Source organism: Typopeltis vanoorti, chromosome 5, assembly GCF_054136105.1.
Source record: "Typopeltis vanoorti isolate ZY-2024b chromosome 5, IOZ_Tvanoo_1.0, whole genome shotgun sequence".
Lineage (NCBI taxonomy): Eukaryota > Metazoa > Arthropoda > Arachnida > Uropygi > Thelyphonidae > Typopeltis > Typopeltis vanoorti.
This window is the reverse complement of record NC_143553.1, coordinates 163525111-163551126: the sequence shown is the minus strand read 5'-3', so window position 1 is coordinate 163551126 and position 26016 is coordinate 163525111. Positions and strand designations below refer to the sequence as shown.

The following is a 26016-nucleotide window of genomic DNA, read 5'->3' as shown; positions in this document are numbered from 1 at the left end:
CTGTGGAACAAGTAAAACATTTCAGCTACTTAGGCACAATTTTTACTGAAGATGGTAAACTAAATATAGAAATAGACAACAGAATCAGCAAAGCTGGTATCGTGGGAAGTCAATTGAATAAATTCATATGGAATAAGAAAGAAATTAGTCGGAACACTAAATTAGCTGTATACAAGACTGTGTTCAAACCAATTTTAACTTATGGATCTGAGAGCTGGGTCAGAAGTAAAACACTTGACCAAAGACTAGAGACTGCAGATATGAGAGTCCTGAGAAAGATTAGAGGCGTGAACAGATGGCATCAATGGCAATATCATATTAAAAATGAGGATATTAGGAAAGAACTTGACATTGTCAGCATCCAGGAATGCGTTAGCAGAGCTAATCTCAGATGGTATGGTCACTTAAATAGAATGGGAGAGGAAAGATTAGCAAAACAAGTGTTCTCTGCCAGGTTGGCAGGAAAACGACCCAGAGGAAGACCAAGATATAGGTGGATTGATACGGTACAAAGTGCCTTAGACGATAGAAATATAAGATCTGATAATGTTGGAGTCTTGACAAGTAACAGACTGATTTGGAGGAAAATTGTAGATAGGAAGTTAGTAATGATGTAATTTTTTCATGTAGTACTGTCATATCCTGTACACCCCTTGAGGGTACATGGCAGGAATTTGATGATGATGATGATGATGATGTTCAAATGTAATCCATCTCTTGTGTGTGTATGTGTACAATAAATTAAAACAAATGTTATCATCTTATTCTGGTGTTCTGCTTTATAAACTTTAGTCAAATACTCATGAACTGGCAAAGTCTATATAGTTCTATATAGAATTCATATTGTATATTATTATTATTTTGGTAACCTCTATGGACTCAATAGGCTCGTTGTGGGAGGCCCACTGAACCGGCAATGTGTCTAACAGGTAGATCCTGCCTTAGCAATCTATTAACTATCCATAATAGAATAACATCAGAGTTGGACAAAGGAACTGGCTACACAGTGGTACTTCTGGATTTTGCTAAGGCTTTTGACAGGATACCCCATAGAACACTGTTACGCAAATTGGAGCAGATGGGAATGGATATTAAATTGGTGATATGGATAGGAGAATGGCTCAGGGAGAGATACCATAAGGTGGTGTATGGAGGAGCCGAGTCCAGAATGAGGCAGGTGACCAGTGGTGTGCCTCAGGGCTCTGTGCTTGGGCCAATGTTGTTTAATTTGTATATAAATGATATAGGAAACGGCTTAAAGGGAGATATTCAGTTGTTTGCTGATGATGCAAAGTTGTGTAGTGCAATAAAAAATCAAGCTGATGTTGAAAGTTTGCAGGAGGATTTAAATAAGCTGGTAAAATGGGCAAAAGAAATGGATGTCAGTTCAATGTGGAAAAGTGTAAAGTCTTGCATTTTGGGATTAAAAGATTACCAGCTGTGTACTACATCGATGGAAAGGTACTCCAAGAGATTGATGAGGCTAGGGACTTAGGGGTATTGGTAGATAAGGAGATGAAGTTCAGAGGACACATTGCTAAGGTGTCCAAGATTGCACATAGGATTACTTGGTTGTTGAGGAACACACTGACATCCAGAGATAAAGAGGTTATTATTCCCCTTTATAAAGCATTGATACTTCCACATTTGGATTACTGTGCTCAGGTCTGGTCACCTGGATTCCTTGGAGATGAGGAGGCTGTGGAGAGGGTTCAGAGAAGAGTGACCAAGTTGGTGAGTGATATAAAAAATGCTCCCTACATTGATAGATTGAGAGCTTGTGGATTGCAGAGATTGGTTGATAGGCGAAGAAGAGGGGATATGATAGAAACATTCAAATTACTAAAAGGTTTTTATAGGATTGATGCAGGGGAAATGTTCCAGCTGTGTGATAGTGATGGAAGAACAAGAGGTCATCTCTGGAAATTAAAGAAGAGTGTGGTTAACAAAGGTGTCAGAACAAGGTTTTTTGCCTGGAGGGTGGTGAATGAGTGGAATTCATTGCCTGACTTTGTTGTGAGCTCTTCATCTGTAAATGAATTCAAGAAGAGATATGACAGATATTGTTTTGCTAGCTTGGGTCTCCCGCGATGAGTCTACTGACTCCATGGAGATACCCGTAATAATAATAATAATAATAATAATAATGAACTTGGACTCCATGCATTCGCAATACACTCTGGTAATGCATTCCACTCACCAACAACTCTCCACATAAAAAATCTACTCCTCACACACTTCTTCACTCCATCTTTATACAACTTCCAGGGATGGCCTCTCATTCTTCCCATCTTAACATCCATTTTTTTATATAATTTCTTCTGTATTAATCTGATAAAATCCCTTAACTAACTTGAAGATCTTTATCATATCTCCTCTTTTCTTCCTGTCCACCAACTTCTGTAATTCACATTCCCTCAAACACTCTTCATAACCTACACTCCAGAGTCCTGATATCACATTCATCATTCATCTTTGGACACTCTGTAGTGTTTCCACATCACAATGAAAACTCGGTGATGACCGGATTTGAGCATAATAGTCCATGTTTGGTCTGACCAATCCTTTATATAGAGGCACTACCACCACTTCCAATGCCTACAATGTCAATGTACTTTTTATCATAGCAGCAATACAATGTGCAGTCTTTACAACACTTGCAATGTGCCCCCAAAATTTCAATCAATGTCTATCATCACTCCACCAATACAGTACGTTGCCTTATATCTCTGTATCTCAAAGTATAAGATCTTGCATTTATTAATATTAAAATTGGAACACTACTCATTTGTCTAAACTAAAAGTCTATTCAAATATTTCTACAGAAATATTTGAATAGACCAATAATTCTACATAATTTTGCATCGCCTGCAAACATTTGAAGATCCCCAGTCAATCCATACAAAATATCATTAACAAATGAGTTAAACAGTAGGGGGCCCAAGAACCGAATCCTGAAGCACACCACTGTTCACCTTCCTTTTCTGAGAATACTGGTATCTTTCAGAAAGCCAATCTTCAATCCAACCAGTCTGCTATTTAATCCCATCTTCTGCAGCCTATACACCAATCAGTCATGTGGTAATCTATCAAATGCCTTTGAAAAGTCTAAGAAAATCACTGTATATGAATCTCTCTTATCCAACACATTCATCACCTTATCATAAAACGTAAGCAGACTGCCAAAACAAGACCTGCCCTTTACAAACCCATGCTGACCATCATAGAGAATCATATGTCCATCAACCCAATCCCGCATTCTATTTCTAACCAATTTATCCAACACTTTGATCACATCTGCAGATATACAGCCCGGTCTATAATTGGAAACTTCTATTCTAGAACTAAGCTTGTGGAGAGGTATTATTTTGCTTTCTTTCCACTCCTTAGAAGGTTTCTAAGGAGTGGAAAGAAGGCAAAATACATGGTGATATGTCATCCATTCCCACAGCCGTGTTAATATCTAATCCAAGCAACACTTGATACACCTGTGATTCTTTCACCTTTGATTCTCCTAATACTTGTCTCTCTTCTACATGTTGCATGGCATCATTCACACCACTGTTATCTACAATGATGAAGTGTTCAATAAATAATTTCACTATATCATTTGCTATGGTTATTCTGCTACCATAGCTATCCACCAGCATCAACCTGCCATAATTATTTTTCTTCTTACTTGCCGCATATAGCAGAAAATTCCCTTGGATTAGCTTTGACCAATCTCTTCTCATATTCTACTTTTTCTTTTTTAACAATGCTTGTCACTTTTCTACAGTTTATATTCTTCATGCATCTGTTCACTACAAACTGTCTCGACCTTCCTTCCTTCTTTTGTAACACTGCTTGCTTGATTTTACTATTCATACACTTCATTCATATTCTATTTATTCACTTACCTCTTGGTATGCAGTTATGTGGTTATCTATCAACTGGCTTTGTAAAGTCCAACAAAATCACTGTATATGAATCTCTCTTATTCAATACATTCATCACCTTATAAAATGTAAACAGATTGCTAAAACAAGACCTGCCCTTCACAAACCCATGCTGACCATCGTAGAGAATCTTATGTACATCAACCCAATCCTGTATTCTATTTCTAACCAAATTTTCCACCACCACTTTGATCACAAAAGATTTTAAAGGATAGATGAACTTTTTTAATATAGGCCATGGGTGTGTGAAAGAGAGAGAGAGCAAGGGATCCCCCCCCCCCCCGCCAAAAAAAAAAAAAACACCCAAAGAAATTGATTAAGAGCATGAATAGCAAGGAGTGTGAAAAACAGAATTTTGAAAGTGTGAGAAACAGAATTTTGGGTTCTCCAGAAGCAGTCAGTGAATGATTTCTGGGAGAGGCATGATAGGTACTGGCTAAGTAGTGGTAAGTATGGACTTCCTGCAGTAGTCTTTAGACCACAGTAAAGATGTCCATGTTATGATGATGATGATAATAATAATAATCTAAACTGATCTGAAGTAAATGTGCCAAAGTTAGCAAAAATTAGTCCATCTATTGTGTGATGGGCTATAGGTTTACAACTTTTCAGTGGGTGGAACAAACATAAAAAAAAGTAATGCAGGCATGAACAAATTAATCTGAACACCCACATTTTAAAGAAAAATTTTAATTTCATAAGAAAATAAGTAAAAAATTAAACTCCAACTTCATGTAATAATTTATATATGCTCCCCTGTATCCTAATAAGTTCACTACGAGTAATTCGCTTAAGCATGGACTCTACCAATGTGGAACACATTTTTCTTATTTCTGCATCGCAAAACCACACTTTTATAATGGATTGTATTAAGTTATCCTTTGTATCACAATTTAACTTTCCAAAGTTTGGTCGATTGATAGAGCCTCTGCTACTAATGGCTCAGCAAAAAGTTAAGCAAGTTTGAGCACGGTTAGTAGTTGGAAGGAGTCGATCATTCGATGCTGTCTCCCTCGATGAGTCTTTGGACTCCCTGGAGGTGTCACATAATAATAAATAATAAATAAAAAAGTCTCTTTTCCACTATGGCCCACTAATTTTCTATTGGGTTAATGTCAGTAGAGTTACCTGGCCACTGAAGCAATTGGATGTTGTTATTTTTGAGGAATTCTTTCACTTTTTTTAAAGTGTGGAATGGAGCGAGATCCTGTGGGAAGATGAGTTCTTTGTCTTTCTGGATCAATGGGACCACTCTTTTCTCCAATATTTTTATGTATTGGTCACTTTTCATCACAGCGTCAACAGGCACAAGTGATCCCAGACTGTCATGTGTAAAACAAAAAATGTGGGTGGAGAAGTCTTCTCAGCTGCTGATTTGTGAAAATAGGGTACTTGCTCTCTTTAGACAAAGAAATGTTTTTCATCTGAGAATGTGACCTTCTGCTTCTCAACAGTCCAATCTTTACTTTTACCCACTGGAACATCTTTTTCTGTATAGCCTTCATCACCAGTTTATCTTTTTTGGTTTTTTTGGTCTGTGGGCAGTCCTCCCTGCTTCCAACAATCTTTGACAGACTGTAATGTCAGAAACATTAATCTCACTAGCTGCCAAGTCTTTATTTAAGTCTACAGCTGACAATCTTGGATTCATTTTGCTTTTCATTCTAGTAAATGTTCTTGAGTAAGTGTAGTTTTCCTTTTTCACCCACATTTTTCTTTTCTGTCAGGAGAAAAGGTACCTGTCTCCCTAAAACTCTTTAAAATCACATTAACTAACTGTACCCAAACCAACACCACGCTCATTGGCAATTTGTCTGAATCATGGATGTGTACATATTTTTGAATGCTTTCTTGGAAATGTATCCATTTTACAGCTACACAAAATGAATAAAACACTATGAATGTCAACTTATTTACACTATTAAAAATGCACAACACTATTAATAAACATTGTAGAGACAGTTAAAACATGCAGCTTAAAACTTGACCAAAATTTGGCTTATTTAGATTAATTTATTCACTGCCAAAATTGGTACAAAACAGCAGCCTCTTGTAGTTCCTATGTGGCTAATTCCTAATGCAGCTTGTAAATTAGCATCTGAAGATGATGAATAGACTTTAGTGAAATGAAAAACAGCTTAAGGGACTGCACATTTTGATGTTTCCATAAACAGTAACAATGATAATTTATAATAGTAACTGATAAATGAGACAGACTGGAAAGAATTAAGTAATTTAATTCATAACAATAATTTCATTATAATTTTTAATTTAAATTTCTATTTTGTAACAGAAATTTAAGTAAAAATAATAATGAAATTATTGCTTTTACCTTATTAAATTGAATACAATTTAAAATGGTAAATTTTAAATTGTATTCAATTTCCCTTACCTCTAAATACAGCTCTTTCCTCGACTCTGTGCAAGCAACACAAAGGCTTTGATTAGTTTCCTTTTGTCTTTTGCTATAAAATTTCTGAAAAAAAAAAAAATAATAATAAATAAATGCTTTAGAGAATTTAATTTTTTTTTTTTGCACTTTAATATATACTGTAGCACCAAAAGATAATAAACATTGTTGATAATAGAAATTAATATTCAGCTCTTTGTTCTCTGTGTACAGCATATTACTATAATTATTAACAGACCTTCATATTTATCACCAGAGATCTCATCCAATCAGCAATATATATATAATGCCATACACATTTCATGGGTGCTTTGTCAGTGAATGAGTTTAAAGAGAGGTATGATGAATAGACTTTAATGTAACGTTAAGTACTGTGTGAACAATGGTTAGAGTTCCACAAGGAGTCTTTGAAACCATGGTGATGCTTGAGAAATAATAATATTCCTCTCCTGTACTAATAACCTCTTCCTATCAATCATAAAATCCCCTCACCCACTTAAAATTTCTATCATATCATCTGACTCTCCTCTGCAAATTATATTTTGTCAACCTTTCCTCATAGCCAACATTCAGAATCTGCAACCTTAATTATTCTTTTCTGGATGTTTTCCAGAAATAAGACCAGTTGACCCAATTTGCAATAGTCCATGAGGTATTTGAGGAAATAAATAAGGCTGATGTCAATAAGGTGAATTTGATGACATATCACCACATGTCTTAAGGGAATGTTTCAAGGAGTTATGATCAACCTTAGCTTATGTGTTTAACAAGAGTCTTGAAAACAGCACAAGTCACAAAGGAGTAGAAGGAAAACAAAACTGTTACACTTCACAAAGGTGGTGATAAGGCTAAAGCAACAAATTATAGGCCGATATGTATATCTAGAAATGTAGTTAGGGACTGGAGAAGTTGGTGTGAGATAGGATACAAAAGTGAGTTGATAACAGTCAATCTTTGTGCTTGTCAGCATGGCTTTATTAAAGAGAGGTCATATTTTACAAACTTGCCAATGTACTACAACAATGTGACCAATGTATTGGACAAAGGAGATGCATATACTTAGATTTTGGAAAGGCAATTGATAGATTGCCACATCACAAGTTGGTCTCTAAATTGAAGCAGATAGGTGTGGATGATAGACTAGTGAGTTGAAGGGGAATGACTATCAGATAGGTAATAGCAAGTTGTGTATGTGGGGAATTATCTCGAAACAGGAAAATTACTAGTGGTGTACAGAAGGGTTCAGTTTTGGGACTATTATTACTTAATTTGTATATAAATGATATTGGGATAGGTTTAACTGGTGATATACAATTGTTTGCAGATGGTGCTAACATGGGGAGAGTGATGAGAAATTAAGCAAATGTTGCGGTCTTACAGGAGGACTTGAATAAATTGTATGCGTATGGAACATACTCATACAATTCCAACAGTATGGAACTGTCAATTCAGTGTTGCAAAGTGTAAGGCTCTAAAATTTGGTAGGCAACCACGGTATGCATAATATACACTTGGTGGAGAAATTTTGGAGGTAGCTGAGGAAATAAGACACATTGAAGGGGTGGTGGACAATGATCTGAAGTTCATAGGTCACACTGCACAAGTTGTGAAAACATCATATCAGATTATGACAATGACTTGGATGATCTTAATGTTCAAAAATAAAGATCTTGTTCCATGTATAAGGCTGTGATCATGCCTCATATGTATGGATTGTGCACAGATTTGGTCCCTGGTTTTCATGGTGATGAGAATACATTGGAAAATGGTCCTGAGAAGATTGATTTAGGTCATAACTGGTCTTTGGAATGTGGGATAAGAGGACAGATTGAGGAATGCAGTTTGCAAAGCTTTGTGAACAAGTGGAACATGAGGGGATATGATTGAGACCTTTAAGTTGGTTAATGTGGAAGACATTTTCATGGAATGGGAGAAGGGGATAGAACAGGGGGACATACCTGGAAGCTGTATAATGAAGATGTGAGCAGGGGCATAAGGAGCAGATTCTTTGCATGGAGAGTGGTTAATGAGCGGGATGCATTGCCTGACACTGCGGTGAATGCAGATACATTGAATGAATTTAAAGCATGGTTTGATGGGCTTTGTGTGTAATAGTGTTTGCCTCACGCAATGAGTCTTTTGACTCCGTGGAGGTGTGGTGTTATTAATAATAATAACAATCCTGTTTTTCTGTGGTTCTATTCCCAAATGCTATGTGGGTGGCCTTTGATTTTCTATATTAGTCAGAAATAATAAACACTTTAAAGCAACAAGCCATCTCAACAAAGCATATCCAATTATTAAAAAATATTGTATATGAAAACTCAATAACTAGTATAAAATTACAACATCAGGGAAAGAAAGTTGGTATTGGGAGAGGAGTAAGGCAATGAGATCCTATACCACCCAAATTGTTTTCTACTACATTAGAATAAGTCTAGAGAATGTCTCATAGGAAAAATATGGAATTAGCATCAATGGAAAAAAATCTCGATCACTTATGTTTTGCATTATTTTTTTAGCAAAAAAAATAAAAAAAGAAGCTCAGGAAATGCTAAATGACCTTTATAGAGAAAGCAGGAAAAAAATTTAAATACTAATCTAACTAAAACCCAAACTGACGACAAATTCAGATCAAAATAAACTAAAATTAGCAGATAATCATATTGAAATTGTGGAGGACTATATTTACTTTGGTCAGTTAGTTAGTTTTAAGGAAAAACAAGATAAAGAAATAAGCAGAAGAATGACACAAGGAAAACGAAGCATTTTAGCTGTATAAAGATTATCTGTTAGGAGATTTACCTATATTTACCTATGCCAGCCTGGTTGGCCGAGTGGTTAGCACATTCTCCAGCCAAAAGGCTGCAGGCTCGAATTCTACCATGGGCATGGATGCTTGTGATTATCTGTGAAATTAGTGGTGGTTGTTGGCGGTAGATGGCGTTGGTGTATTTGGTGGAGTTGTAGAGGAGATGCCCTCCCTCGATGAGTCTTGGACTCCCTGGAGGTGTCACATAATAATAATAATATATGTCTAAAAAGAAAGCTTTTTAATATATGCACTATTCCAGTGTTTACCTATTGAAGTGAAACATGGGCAACACCTCAAAAAAACTGAAAGACAGGTTATATATGGCCCAAAGAGCCTTGGAGAGAAGAATGCTCCACATAACAAAAAGGGACAGAATAAGAAATACTAGAATTAGAGAGAGATGACCAGAGTAGAAGATATTGTGAAGTGTGTTGTAAAGCATGTAAATGGAGATGGGCTAGCTATATTAGTAGATTGCCAGATGAAAGGTAGATGAAATTAAGCACTGAGTGGATACCAAGATCACCAGCGAACAAGATGAAGGGATGATCTACAGAGATCATAAGATGGTGGACATTGGCTAAAGATAGACAGAACTGGAAAATTAAGGGGCAGGCCTCAATCAGTTGATGGAAAGAGACTAAAGAAGAAAAAGAATATGAATAGCAGATGGGCCATCTAGAATTTTGGAATTGTTAATTCCATCATTCTTGTTGAGACTGAGATAATGGATCTCACTTCATCATCTTCAAATTTCCTTTTGTACCATGTTTTGGTACAATGTAAGGATTGAGTGTCTTTTTAATCAAATTTTTTACTGGCAAAACAATTTGAAATTATACTAATTTGTTCACAGCAGCAGTGCTTTATAATATAAATACCAAAAGAAAAAAAAAACAATTTATTGAACCTACTAAAATTTTGCTGGTTTTCTATTCAGCAGCATAAGGACATGAATGATAACTGGTACATTTCAATTACAACTGAGTTTTGCGATGAAGTACAGTTCAATTAGAACATTATGGAAACAATTCAAATTGTAACTGAAAAGTAATTAATGCTACTAATGTCCTACCAAGGCATCTTCTAAAGGTCCAATAACAGTGAAGTTCATTTATAGAAGTTTGTAATATAACATAAATACCAAAAGATATTTATAATATAAATACCAAAAGATAAAAAAAACAATAATTTATTGAACCTACTAAAATTTTGCTGGTTTTCTATTCAGCAGCATAAGGACATGAATGATAACTGGTACATTTCAATTACAACTGAGTTTTGCGATGAAGTACAGTTCAATTAGAACATTATGGAAACAATTCAAATTGTAACTGAAAAGTAATTAATGCTACTAATGTCCTACCAAGGCATCTTCTAAAGGTCCAATAACAGTGAAGTTCATTTATAGAAGTTTGTAATATAACATAAATACCAAAAGATATTTATAATATAAATACCAAAAGATAAAAAAAACAATAATTTATTGAACCTACTAAAATTTTGCTGGTTTTCTATTCAGTAGCATAAGGACATGAATGATAACTGGTACGTTTCAATTACAACTGAGTTTTGCGATGAAGTACAGTTCAATTAGAACATTATGGAAACAATTCAAATTGTAACTGAAAAGTAATTAATGCTACTAATGTCCTACCAAAGCATCTTCTAAAGGTCCAATAACAGTGAAGTTCATTTATAGAAGTTTGTACAAAATATGGTCTTGGAATGATCAGATTTTTGAAAATTTAATGCAGCTATACTTGTTGAGGTTAGTGGAGTGCTTCATAGCTGATGCTGATTCAAAAAACAGTCTCTCAGACCTGTAACAACTTCTATGTAGCACAGCTCTCTTCCTTCATCAATGGAAGAGGACTTCCATGTGTAGAATTTCCCAGAGCATCATGTGCCAGTCCTTACTTGCCATACAGATGGTCACAGATGTAGTTCTTGTATTCTTCAAGATGTTTTTTTAAAAGATCTACCAGTCTATTCAAAGTGAGTTAAATTAGAGGGAACTTTATACATTCCAGGATTTGCAACACCACGAAGTTGATCCTTGGGAGAAAGAATGAATGGAAGTAACCAGCTGAATGTGTGGTTTAAATGCGGTATGTAGATTACATTTGTGGAGAACATTACCTAGCTTTTCAGATGTACCCTGATCATTAGGTATGGGAATAGTTTTGTTGTGATCATGTGTGTTAGTTGCAGGAGGGATGGAGCATGCAGTATTTTGTTTATTTTATGGGAATTGTAGCCACTGGCAAAAAAAGTGTTGCTAAGGTGCCCAAGTTAAGTTCCCAGGACTGTGTTATTCAAACAAATAGCCCTGGCCCTGTGAGGATGTGTTTTGAGGATGCCATACTGTTGGAATAGGTAGTGGAATTAATTATGTAAGTACTGCCTTCTCATGTGTGAGATTGCCTATAAATAGAGAAGGATAATGAACCATTTAGTAGTCATTTCATTAGTGTGTCTAGAATGTAGAAATGATTAATAATTTAATCTTTAGAGGTACCTGTGGCATAATAAATTAATAACTTAACACGTATAAAACCAACAGTAATAACTTTAATGGATTAAAGGTACAAATATTTCATACTGAAAGTAATAGTACATCATCAGTGTAGAACAAACAGTTAAAGGAATGGAATACAAAGTACATAACAGTCGGTGGATCACCAATTAAATTGTTGCCACGTACCAGAAGATTAATTAAAATAATATTAAATATTTCTTTAAAGATAATTATTTCATTGATGGTTGCATAAGATAAGAATCTCTCAAAGTCATTTCGATTCAAATTGTGATTCAAATTCGGTCGATGCAAAAGGGCTTCGCAACTTTCTTTAAAAAGCGTTCATATTTAAACCTCCATCTGTGGAACAGACAAGCTTTATCCCACTGGATATTATGATTAGAATATAATACTGATGTTCCTTCATTCTTTTTTCCAGAGAATGGCCTGTTTGTCCAAATTAGTTACAGTATCTGGTAAACACCAGCCAATGATAGAGGTGCCAGTTTGTCTTTTGTAGATGGCAAAAAGTGAGAAATTTTGTTGATGGGAAAATATGTGGGAATAAGATGATACTTCTTCAAAATTCTGCCAATAGGTTCTGAGATGCCTGAAATGCAAGGGATTGGAACTCTGCTGAAGAATCCTGAGGTGTTGGGACATAGGAGTCAATTATCTGCTGATTTGATTACGGTTGTAACCATTAGATTCTATTAACTTTTTTATAGTGAAAAGTTCTTGTTGCAAGTTTAAAGGAGAGGAGCACACTTTATGTGCTCTATTAATTAAAGATTTGATAATGCCGATTTTTTGAGAGGTGTTATGAGCAGACTTTTGATGAATGTATCTGCCAATAAAGGTAGGTTTCGATAGACACTTGTAGACAAAGTACCAGAGGATGTTCAAGAATGGTAAACTACCAGAATTTTCTTTTTCCATGGTGAATTGAATGCATGTGAAGACCGTTCTGTGGAAAAAAGAATGAAGGAACATCAGTATTATATCGAATACATGACACCTCATAAGTCTGGTCTAGCACAACATAGCATTGACACTAATCATAATATCCAGTGGGATAAAGCTTGTCTGCTCCAAAGATGCAGATTTAAATATGAACGCCTTTTTAAAGAAAGTTGCAAAGCCCTTTTGCATTGACCAAATTTGAATCAAAATGACTGTCTCTCTCTCCCAAAAGTTTGGGAGATTCTTATCTTATGCAACCATCAATGAAATAATTATCTTTAAAGAATTATTTAATATTATTTTAATCTTCTGGCACGTGGCAACAATTTAATTGGTGATCCACCGACTGTAATGTACTTTGTATTCCATTCCTTTAACTATTTGTTCTACACTGATGATGTACTGTTACTTTCAGTATGAAATATTTGTACCTTTAATCCATTAAAGTTATTACTGTTGGTTTTATACGTGTTAAGTTATTAATTGATTAATAGTTGATTTTTTCCATAGTGAAGTGTTTTGAATGTTGTAAGTAAACACACAAATAGTAAACATACTATGAATATTGTAAGTAAAAACACAAATAATAAACATACCATCTACATAATACAGCAAACTGTTGGTTTATTATTATTATTATTATTATGTGACACCTCCAAGGAGCCCAAAGAGGGAGGGCACCTACTATACAACTCCATCTCCATGTGGTCCACCAACTATGGTGAACTGCCACTACAATCATCACCTACACCAACACCATCTACTGCCCACCACCCTAGTATTTTTTTGTCTGTAAATTGCATGTGTTCCCAAGGCCGATTTGTCTGTATGCGGAATGAAAAACCTGAGTTTTCGGGAGGGAAACCCTACTACCTCTGTATGAGATTGGCTAGCTTACCCTCAATTGAAAAAACGCATATAAAGATTCCTCTCCAGTTTATGTGTAGTTGTGTTGAGTACTTAGTTTACAGAACAACCTTGAAAAACTAGCTAAACAATAGCAAGTTCAATGAATGAATTAATCAATGCTTATATTGTGAAGCCCTGTTATGAATAATTATTGACATCAATTTCTACATGTATAATTATAACTTGTTTTCTGCATAATAACATGGCTTTTATTGGCAAAATCATCATCAACTTCAATAATTTCTTGATATGCACCCTCAAGGGATGTAGGAGATACCATGACAGTAAAATATTATTATTAATTTGTATATTAATGATACAAGGAATGATTTAAGGGGGAATATTTAGTTCTCTGCTGATGATACAAAACTGGGGGAGATCACTAGTTAATAAAGGAGATGACAGAGATCATGTAGGATGATTTAAATAAATTGGCAGTGTGAGAACTGTAATTTCATACTATGATAATGTTGAACTGCATTAACATGATAGTGTTGGACTGCAAGAAATTGATGGGCCTAGGGATATGGGATGATGGTAGACAGGGAGTTGTTCAGAGGATATATTGCAAAAGTCGGCAAAACAGCTCAAAGGATTACTTGGATGTTGAAAATTATACTGATAAATAAAAACAGGGAGGCTATTATCTCTCTTTCTAATGTTATGACATGGCTGCATTTTGACTACTGGTGGTGTAGAGGATCCAGAAACAAGTGATCAAGCTAGTGACAGATATATGGAATGCTCTTATGAAGACAGATTGAAGGTGTGTTGGTTGCAAAGTTTAGTTGAGTGACTAGATTACCAGTGTTTATTTCAGGCTTAATCTCATGTAATTTGTTTGCAGTGAAGTTAAGGGGCAGAAAAGAGGAAACATGATAGATACAAAAGAAAATTTTCAATACATGATGAGTAGAGAGAAAGTGAGAGAAAGATTGGTTGGTTGATTTATGGTTTATTGGTGCAAGGCCAGCAAAGGTCATACTGTAAACATATAAAAGTTACAGCAGTATATAAGGTATTAATAAATAATCATAATATAAATATTTTATATACAAAAAAAAATTAAGCAATGCAGTATCTACATGTAACTAGAAGTTATAATGATACGTGTTTGTATACATTAATTATTTGTAAAAAGTTAAAAACATCATGCAATTTGATAACATCTTCTTGAATGTAATATGGCTGAGCCCATCTAAGTAAAAATCCATTCTTCTCTCATGTGAAGTATAGGTACAAATGGTGAGATGTACATTGCATTTTCCACACGAAAGCAGATCAATCATCCCTCAGTAAATAATAATGTGTAAGATGACTGTGACCTATGAAGATCCTAACAAAAACAACTTCCTTCTTTTTTTTTTTTGTTTCTACATTGACTAGACTACCAATGTTTATTTCAAGCTTAATCTCATGCAATTTGTTTGTCAGTGCTTTCTGACATAATGACTACCATCGGGTAATTAGTTCTGATCTTATAAACAGCCCATAGTCTGTATATGGAACTGTCAAACAGTACGTCAAAAACGAGTATGAGCTGATCTAGCAGCTGCATCTCAGTCTTATTTCTCTTAATTACAATGTAGCTGGCAATCCAGCACAACCGAACATCAAAATTAAGGGTCTTCATTTTGTACAACAGTTGCAAAACCTCACAAAGCACTGGATGTAAAAAACTTAATGAGTCTGTATAAATAGCCCACCCTTGGTAGTGATTTACTTTTATTACTATTGTAGACTCATTAAGGGAGGACACATACTCTACAATGCAATCTATGCCTACCACCACCACCACCACCACTAGTATTTCTGCAGACAATCACAAATATCCATGCCCACAGTGGGATTCAAACCGGCAGCCTTTTGGCTGGAGACCGGATATGCTAACCACTCGGCTAACCAGGCTGGCAATATAATTTTATATTCACAAGTTCAAACTAAACAGCATGTAACTCTGCTGTATAATTATTACAGTCAAGTAGGATCTGATTGGATATAGTAATGGCAGGAAACACAGCAGCACAACTAGCAAGTCTCAGATCTTGAACCATCAGCTTAGATGGCCAAGAAATCAGAGTTGGCTGCTCTGTGTGCATTAAAATAATTGCAGTAGACAGATGACGGAGTATGAAACTTCTCAAGTCGAAAAAGCAAAAGCTTGTAGGATGGAGTGCAAACTTGCTATGGAAGAATGTAATGCTGTTATGTTTGGTGCAGGTAATGTTGTCAGCATTCATACCAATAGCTTGCATAATCTCTTTAACATGCATATCAAACGGATGTATGGTAGTCTGATGCATGTGATACTGAGCCTTACCAATGCAGAGAAAAGATACTAGTCCATGTAGTAGCATGCTCTGGAAGAGACTTTATTTTTAGGGCATAGATAAGAGACAACTGTTTCTCTCTAAATGATAAAGCTGGTTCATTTGCTTTAACATAAAGACTTTGAGCATGTGATGTGTGAAAGGTACCAGTAGCTATCCATGTATCCTGATGATGGATGGGATCCAACCATCGCAAGCTACTCTGCCATGCAGAATGAAAGAGACCCATAATCAAGCTTTCAATTTATATGTGCATGATAAAGACAAAGCAAAGAAGATTGATCTGCACCCATTCAGCAGAGGAGAGAGTGCAAAGGGGATTTAATGCTGCTTGCACTTTTTTCTTAGTTAATGAATGTGTGCATGGAATGCAAGTTTTCTGTGCACTCTCTCCTCTGCTGAATGGGTGATGAGTCTTGATGAGTCTTAGGACTCCTTGGAAGTGTCAAGTAATAATAATAATAATATAGAGCAATGCCTAAAGTGAGAGGGAGTTGTTCAGTGACTTTGACAGCAAAGAGTGTCACACTTAAGACATAGCCATGGGGTACATTCTGTTTTTGATGATATGGCTGAGATTGTGTACTTCACACTCGGACATGGAAGATTCGACTAAACAGAGACACAGGCTATGTTAAAGAGGTCTTTTAATATGCCATATCTTCAGGCTGTGTGAAAGCTTTTCCATGTCAAAGAATACTGAAACCAGATAGTCTTGTTTCAAAAATGCATCTGTTTGAAAGCTTTCTAAATGACTAAATGGTCCAAAGTTGAAGGATGTGTAGAAAAACCACATTGTATATTGGAGAGCTCACTGCATTCAAAATACCAGAAAAGTTTGACCATTAACCATTTCTTTCAATATCTTACAAAAATATTGGAAAAAGTTGGTCAGAGCAATACAATGATAATTATTTGCTTGTGTTGGATCCTTTGCTGGTTTTGGGGTGGCAATGAAAACTGACTTATGCCAAAAATCCAGACGCTCTTCCTCTGTAAGTATTCTGTTATGTTGTAAGAGAAGGATGATGATGATGGAAGATCCTTTCTTTTAGTGTTACACGGTGATCAGCAATCATTTTAGAAATTATGGACTTTACAGCCGTGTTATAAATAACTCTTTTAATTTCCCGACGTTTCGATCTTCATATTAAGATCATCATCTGGAGCATATAAAAATATACAGGACAAGCTGAGTTACATTATATACAGTAAGCTAGAGAAACAATAATTTGACCACAGGTTATTATTCTACTGGCATGACCTCTAGTGAAAAAAAAATACAAATAATTAATTATTTAGAAAATACATCAAGCTAAATTCTATTTATGATAACATGAGCAAACATTCTTTCTTATAAATAGTTTTCTTTCAGTAACAATGATGTCCTATTTTTAGCATTACAATTATTATTTTTGATTTAGGATCCTGAATTATCTACAGTCCTGTTTATAGTTACTCTTAGAGAGGAAGGTTCCATGGGTCGAATATGTGCCTTCCATATCTTTGGGATTTTTAGACCATCATTGTTCAGATTGGGGTGGTTGATAATAATCTCACAGGCTTCCTTAAATTTGTATTCATACCATGTTTTGGTGTGATGTAAACAACTGGTGCTTTTCCAGTCAATTCTATGTAAGGTATTCAGGGCAGGATCAGCAAGGACAGCTTCACCATAGTTATTATATTTAATGTGTCGTTTATGTTCTTTTTGTCTGATAGGAATTGTGTGTCCTGTTTCCCCTATATACGGTATGTTACAGGTGCAATAAATACAGTAAACTCCAGGGTGTGCCAGCGGAGGGAGTTGGTCTTTGGACGAGCTGAGTAAGCTTTTTAATTTTGCAGGAGGTTTAAAGGTGGCTTTGAGGTTCTATAATATTTTTGTAGTATTCTGTTTATTTTATCTGATGTCCCTTTAATGTAAGGAATGGTTATAATTTTATTGTAGTCTGGTTTATCTTTGTTTTTTATTGAGGTCTTGTAGAGAATTTTGTTAATAGTGTTTTGGCTGAAACCATTTTTTAGAAAAGTATTGCTGATAACTTTAAATTCGTCTTTTAGTGCATGTTCATTGGAGCAAATCTTCAAAGCCCTGTTTTTTAGAAGTCCCAAACATTTAAGAAAATCCTAAACATATGGAAGGCACATAACCCACAGAATCTTCCTCTCTAAGAGTAACTATAAACAGGACTGTAGATAATCCAGGATCCTAAATCAAAAATAATAATTGTAATGCTAAAAATAGGACATCATTGTTACTGAAAGAAAACTATCTATAAGAAAGAACGTTTGTTCATGTTATCATAAATAGAATTTAGCTTGATGTAGTTTCTAAATAATTAATTATTTGTAATTTTTTTTTTCCCACTAGAGGTCTGCCAGTAGAATAACCTGTGATCAAATCGTTCTTTCTCTAGCTTACTGTATGTAATGTAACTCAGCTTGTCCTGTATATTTGTATATGCTCCAGATGACGATCTTAATATGAAGATCGAAACATCGGTAAATTAAAAGAGTTATTTATAACATGGTTGTAAAGTCCATAATTTCTAAAATGGATGATGGAAGATGTTTTGTCATCTCTCTTTTTTTTTTTTTAGTTCGAATGGATGATCGTATGGCTCTAGCTCATTGGTATATGAAACTGTTGCAGAGATTTTGGCAAAAGTTTCTCTCAAAGTGTCGTCTGCAACAGCTTTGGGATCACCAATGCATCCATTATGTTCCAAGACAGACATATACATTGTGTTCTGTATCTACCTTTTATTTTCTGGATTTTATCCCATACAATTTTCGCACTGGTAGTTTGATTAATTGACGATGTAATATGATCCAAGATTGTTTTTGACTTTGATATCTCACATAACATGCTTTGGTACAAACACATTCAAAAGCTATTAAGTTTGATGTGGGGTGGTATCTATGAAATGTACCCCATACTCTGTCTTGATCATTTTTTGCAGCTTGACACTCTGGGTTCCACCAGGGCTTTGGATAGAGTGCAAATTGAGATATTTTTGGAATTGCTGTTGTTGCTATCAGAATAATAATATCTGTTACATACTTCACTGTTACTGATAGGTGTTTGAATGTCTGCTTCAGTAGTAAATGTTTTATGAGTGGAAACAGTATTCCAGTCAGCCTGGTCCATTTTACACATGAGCATCTGTGTAAGAGAATATTGGTTTCTGTGAAGACATAGTACAAATGACAGGAAAATGATCACTTACATGGATGTTCTATTCGACATTCCACAGGAGCAGTGGAAAAATAGCAGGGGGAGTAGATTACAAGATCTATTGCAGAATATGAGCAGGTAGGCATATGGACAAAGGTATTTACGTATTTACTCTATTATTAAGAAGGGAGAGGTCAAGATTGTCAAACATTTGCTCAATGATATGACCTTTTCCATTCATATTGGCACTACTCCACCGAGTGTTGTGTCCATTCAAGTCACCTATAAGAAGTATGGGCAGATGCAATCACAGTATAAGATTATCAAGTTCAATCTCACTTAACTCATAATCTCATGGTAAATATATGGAGCATACTGTAATAAGAAATCCCATGGATAGAGAATCATTACTACTTCCAGAGCAGTATTAAGCTACACATGATAGAAAGAAGTATAATTGTCAACTAGAAAAGCTACACCACCATGAAGAGGAATATCTCCATTTCTGTCCTATGAACAAAAGTGAAATTCCATAAGATCTTCATTGGGTTTTAAATATGTTTCTGCAGACAGAAACAGAAAGATGTATTTCTGGTAAAAATCTTGATACGAGGATGGTCTGAAAAGTTCTCAGCCCCGACCACAGATGGCAACACTATCAGCACGATTTTTTTTTCTAAGTTGGTACATCTCTCATAAGCATCCATGTGAATTGCAAGTCATTCTATCAAGTGGTTTGTTTTATACAGCTGTCTGTATCCCTTGAAATGGATAATATACATATATTTATATAAAAAATCATGGTCCAATAAAATTCAAAGAAAACGTCTCATAAAGAAGTGCAACATTTTCCCTATTGGCTTTTCACCTGTTGTATGGGTGATCAGAAACATTGGTACATTTATAGTGGTATTACATGCCTTTTGTTTCTGGTTTCTGTTATCAAATATATCTACAGTATCAGTACTTGGTTGGGACCATGTTAGGTGCCCTGAAATATCTGAAGAATAATTTTTTGTTTGGCACCAGAGCTCCTCATCCACCATGAAGTCACACATGGACACCCACTGACCAGCAAGCAATGGCTGCACTCAGGAGTAGAATGCCAGGGTTACCCTAGATGCTATACCAGCACAACAAGCCTCGAGTCCTATTCAGAGAATAAGAGACCTACTGTAATACTGTTGACCTTTGCGGGCAAGTCCAATAGCTGATTGATCCTAGATGGGCCATCCAGAACCATCTGTCTTGTCGAAGTAGAAAGCCAACATAGTGCAAGACCACCAGGATCCCTCTTTCCAGATGTTCACAGGTCATACTGAACAGCAAACATGGCAGCAGGGCATTGGATCCCAGTAATACTGGTCTAGAAGAAAGGATAATAATAATAAAGACTTAGGAAAAGTAGAGTGAAGAATATGGGAAGAAAACCAAAGAGGAAGAATGAAAAAGGCCAGTACCATCACTAGGAGGTTCCCTCCACCATGGACAGGTGCCCCAGGAGGAAAAGGGGAAGAGCTAAGAGTCATCCCTAGCAGTTGTGTAACACCATGATTAGTAAAGGTGTGCAGACCTATGGAGATGCCTGTGTAGTATTAGTAATAATAATATAACCTATTAATATTTTTTGTAATTCTTTCATATACAGGGTGTTCGGGATAAATTTGACAGTTTCGTAAGGAAAAAGAAAATCTTCTTTGTATCTATTAAATTTAATGAATTGACAAAAAAACATTACAGGCAGAGTTAATTACAATACTATCAACAAGATTTACTCAAAATAACCACCATTAGCATCGATCACAGCTTCAATTCTGCTTCGGAACCTCGAACAAGCTGATGCTACAGTCTCCCTGGGAAGGGCCGCAAAAACTGTTTTAATTTTATCCATTAACTGGGCTTTTGTATTACTGGAAGTGCGATTGGTGTCTTTTTCAACTGCGCCCCATACAAAATAATCCATGGGGTTAAGGTCTGGGGAGTTTGGAGGCCAAACATTTGGACTGGTGAAGTCGTAGAAATTTTCAGACAACCATTTTTGACTTTTCCCAGAGGTGTGGCAAGGGGCCGAATCCTGCTGCCATACATACGGCCTACCATTGGCTACCCTTGTTATCCAGGGCTTGACTACAGTTAGCAACTCCACGAACAAAGCCCGAATTCCAATGCCAGGGTTCTTCAACACCTGTTCCTGCAGATTTGCGAGGAATTCTGCTGTACGAACGCAATCAGATCGTCTGCTAGGGATCTTTCTTCTTGCTACATCCTCGTAGTCACCATTGCAAGTCTCTAGTTCATGCCTGATTGTTTTTACTGTATTCAGGGAGCATTGGGCAGCAGTCGTAATATCCTTATTTTGATGGCGGGCACGAATCATCATGATACAAGTTATTCTCTTCCATGATTCAGGTGGGTTCCAGCTATCCATCCTTTCTGACATCTTGTATATGAATGAAGAAGGGTCCAAACTTTTAAATGAAGAGAAGTGTGTGTTAATACATGTAACTTACGGAAAAATATAATTAATTATAAATATGTCAAATTTATCCCAAACACCCTGTATATATATATACACATAAATGCCATTTATAATATGTTCATTTTCTTCAGTTCTCAAATTAATATGGCAAATAAGAAAAAATCAAGAGCCACAACTGCAGTTTCCACTGAATTTCATTTAAAGCTCCATTAATTTAGAGAAAGCATGTTAAAAATTTTATTTTGGGGCTGTTAAACTGATGTGTCACTAAGAAATTAATTAGTTTAAAGTGACTCAATTAGTCAGTGTTCTGGTCTAGGTCAGTGTGGAAAAATGGAATATTTCTTAAAAATAATCAATATATTTAATAAAAGCTTAAAGTAACTTCACAGAAACTCATTTCAGTTTTAATAATTACCTTTCCTATGCCAAGCTACAGCTGTTTCAGAACATAACTGCAAGTAATGGGGCATGAAGTCACAAATGTAGGCCAACAGATACTGTCAAGGATGGAAGAAGTGCAGGGATGAAGGAAGCATATCAGATGATGTGTGGCCAGGAAGAAGATAACAGCTGTAGTCTAGCAGAGGAAAGGTAATCAGTTTCATTATAACCATAACTTTAGGTTTGAAAAAAAGAATCATTATATAAGTTGCTAAGAAATTAGTTTTTTTTTAATTTGAAAGTAGTAATTAGTATTTTATATTAATTACTTACTATTAAAATATACATTGTTAATTTTATTAATTAAAAGGATTGCAGGGCATTTGGATTACAGAATTTTCTTGGTAAATAAGATATGATAAACATGATCATTTTGTGTCATTTCAATTAATTTTAAGTTTTCAATTATACACCTTCTTCTAAATTTAAATGGCAGCTGATACTCAAAATAATACCATGACTATTTCCCAACATTGTACAGTCATGATACAATTTTTGTTATACTCTGTACTCTCTCCAAGAGTATTTCATTCCTTTCAAATCATGGTGGCAAGATGAGATCACAGAAATTCAGATGTTGTCTGATCAAAGCTTTATACAATGGAATCACTATCCTTTTATCTCTCATGGTCAATGTCCTCCTCAATATTGCAGTAATTCTGTGAGATGTCTAAACAACCTTTGCAATATGTCCCCTGAACTTCAAATTTCTATCTATAATCACAAGATCCCCTGCTTCCTCCACATCTTCCAGTATAACTCTACCAAGTGAGTGTGAAGCATTTGTGGATCTCAAACTTGGAAACTTTAAATTACCGTATTTGCCGGCGTATAAGACGCACTGAACTATAAGATGCACCTCCTTTTTTATACACATTTTTTAGGAAAAAAACTTTATCACTGAGTATTATAATGAATTTACAGTATTTCAAATATAAAGTTCATGAATCTTGAACATCATTGATCCAGTAAAGCTGGCAATCCCTCTGTTAGCTATCACTTTTGCTTGATGAATAATCATTCAGAACTGAATTTCCAAGTATTCAGTTCTGCCTCAAGTTCTGGCCATTTTGCAATTCTACTTCGTAGGTTATATTTACTGTGAGTTGCTTTTTTTTAGATCCTCTTCCTGATTCCACCAAGTTCTTATCATTTTCTCAGTTGGGGTGGCCTGAAATGCCTCTTGACAGCCCTGTTTCCATGTTCTTTAGCATACGCAATCACATGTAGCTTGTATGCAATATTGTAGCAATGCCGACGTTTTTCAGCCATAATTTGCCAAGAAATTTAAAGAAAATTTAACGGCAAAAATTTATCACCGTTCACAACAACTGCGACAACAATTGGAAAGTTTAAACGAACAGGAACACAGCTGTGATCATCTATGACAGCGCATGTGCATCCACTGAACTCTATGTAACTGGAATGCTCTCACACACCGCAAGGAAGCAAGAAAGAAATCACGTAACTCAGATCAGAAAAAATTTCCAGAAATGAAAGTAATAAAAAATTGAGTATCGGCGAATATGACGCACTCTGTTTTTCAGATCTATTTTCAAAGAAAAAAGTGTGTCTTATACGCAGGCAAATATGGTAGTTGCATTAAACTGACATACCCATTTATTTGCTCACCTTTCCAGATTATTCAAATCCTCTCGAAGAGCCAAAATCATCAGCATCATTACTAATAACCCTCCCAAGCTTCACATTATCTGCAAACAACTGAATATCTTTTTGTATTCCCATGAAATATCATTGACATAAAGAATGAACAGCACTGGTCCCAACAGAACCCTGTGGAACACCACCTGTAACCTTTCTTCTACCTGATACTGCTTTCCATATACAACTCCCTAATATCTATCAGAAAGCCAGTTACCAATCCAATCCACTAACCTGATATCCAAATCCATATGTTGCAACTTGAAAACCAATTTATTATGTATCACCTGTCAAATGGTTTTGCAAAAAAAAAAAAAAAAAAAAGACAGTGTATTTGTAAAAAGGTAACCAGATTACTAAAACAAGAGTGTTCCTTAACAAATCTATGCTGGCCTGCATAAATAATATTGTTCTCATCTGCCAAATCCTGTATATGAGCTCTTACCAATTTCTCCAAAATCTTAACATCTACAGAAAAAATACAAATAGGATTATAGTTTGATATCTCCATTCTACCACCACCACCTTTATGCAATAGCACTATTTTACCCTTATACCACTCTCCAAGAATTTGTCCTGTTGCAAGAGATTCAATAGACAGCCATGTTAATGGCACAGCACATTTCCTTAAAACATGTAGTGAAATTTCATCTGATCTCCCAGCCTTATCACAATAATGACCCTTTGGTTTGCTTTTTATAATTTTTGGATATATTTTGTAACTACTATTGAGAAGACTTATTCCACAATAATTTTCAGTCTTTTACAGTTGCCTTTTTTTTTTTATATAAACTGGACTAACATTGGTCTTCTACCAGGATTCTGGCAGAATTTAAGAGTTCCATTAGCATATTTCAACACAACAATTTCACATTAATGCCATCTTCTCCAAGTGAGTTATTGTTTTAAAATTATTTAATATATCATTCAATTCCTGTATAGAAATGTATTGTACTAAATTATTTTTGGATTGCAGTGTTTGTAATTTTTTTCTAGTATGTGGCCATAAATCCTGAATTTTTTTTTTTAAATCTCTCTTTCTCTTTATAAGTTAGTTAACGAAATCATTCATGTTTTCTCTGTCATTCACGTCTTTTCCTCCCTACACTTTCTTGCTATGGCTTTCTTTCTGTTATATTGAATTTTATCTTCAGTTATGCTGGTTGAGAAATATATCATGGTAACATTTCTTTTTATCTTCTATAATTCTAGAAATATCCTCATCTCATTGTCTAATCCCTCTTTTTACAATACCATCTCTTCTTTTGGTCTAAGCTTTCAAATGCTGCCTATGTTAATATAGAACACATGTTCAACCATTCTTTTTCAATGGATTCACTGATTTGTGTATATTCTGCTAATTTTTAATCCTCTATTGAGAGAGCTTTTTTATACTGAGGTCTTTTAAGTGAGTGAATTCGAAATAATCCTCTTAGCAAAATAGAAACTAAAGAAGAAAAACTTCTTTAGTTTCTATTTTGCTAATTTATTATTTACTATTATATAGTCTATTACTGATCCATGTCTTCTAGCCATTCAGTATATTTACGACAATTTTTATGTGGGAAAAAATGTGTTAGCAACTTTAAAACTATTATAAACTACACAATCACCTTTCTCCCATTTCTATTAACTCTTTGCTCCTCGTGTATACCAATGACTAAATTAATTTTACCACTGCAAATTCTAGTATTTTAGTCTCGCATCTCCACTAGATATATATATATATATATATATATATATATATATATGAAAGAATGATCATTAACTCGGTTAACATACATATTTTTATAAAGAATTGAATGACTAGAACCGAGAATTAAGTAAAAAGGTTTTAATATAAAAACATGATTAGTTTCGGCTTGTAACAGCCTTCATCAGGGGACATTATAAAAGAAAGAAAAAACACTAAAACACTGAAGTTTAAATAAACTATGAACATCATAGAGAGTCTCTATACATAACTGACATTAAATCGTTGTGGTTGTATTTAAAGCTGTTCTTTCGTTAGTTGTATTGTTGGGAAAGTGTGTGCTAGTAGCATCTCGTGAACGCCAGTACATAATTACAGCTGAATGACAATCTGGGAGGTTGTAGCTCAAGTTAATCCTAATGATGAAAACCAAAGTCACAAAGTCTGCTGGGAAAAATCCTAACATCTTCCATTGCAATGATGAACTAGAGAGAAAAATCTGGAATCTAGAGAAATCATCTTCAATCCTGTTCATCTAAATAATAACTTGAGCTACAACCTCCCAGATTGTCATTCAGCTGTAATCATGTACTGGCGTTCACGACATGCTACTAGCATGCACTTTCCCAACAATACAACTAACGAAAGAACAGCTTTAAATACAACCATAA

General features: G+C 35.2%; 1 protein-coding gene across 1 annotated transcript in view; it reads right to left on the bottom strand.

Moving 5' to 3' along the window:
- Positions 1 to 26016, bottom strand: part of LOC150107016 (cell adhesion molecule Dscam1-like) — a 754963-nt gene that overhangs the window by 24265 nt on the left and 704682 nt on the right. Inside the window, exon 28 of the mRNA XM_090393540.1 lies at positions 6331 to 6414. Within this exon, the coding sequence (XP_090249666.1) occupies positions 6404 to 6414 (11 nt within the window). The 3' untranslated portion in view covers positions 6331 to 6403. The remainder of the gene's footprint in view (positions 1 to 6330; positions 6415 to 26016) is intronic.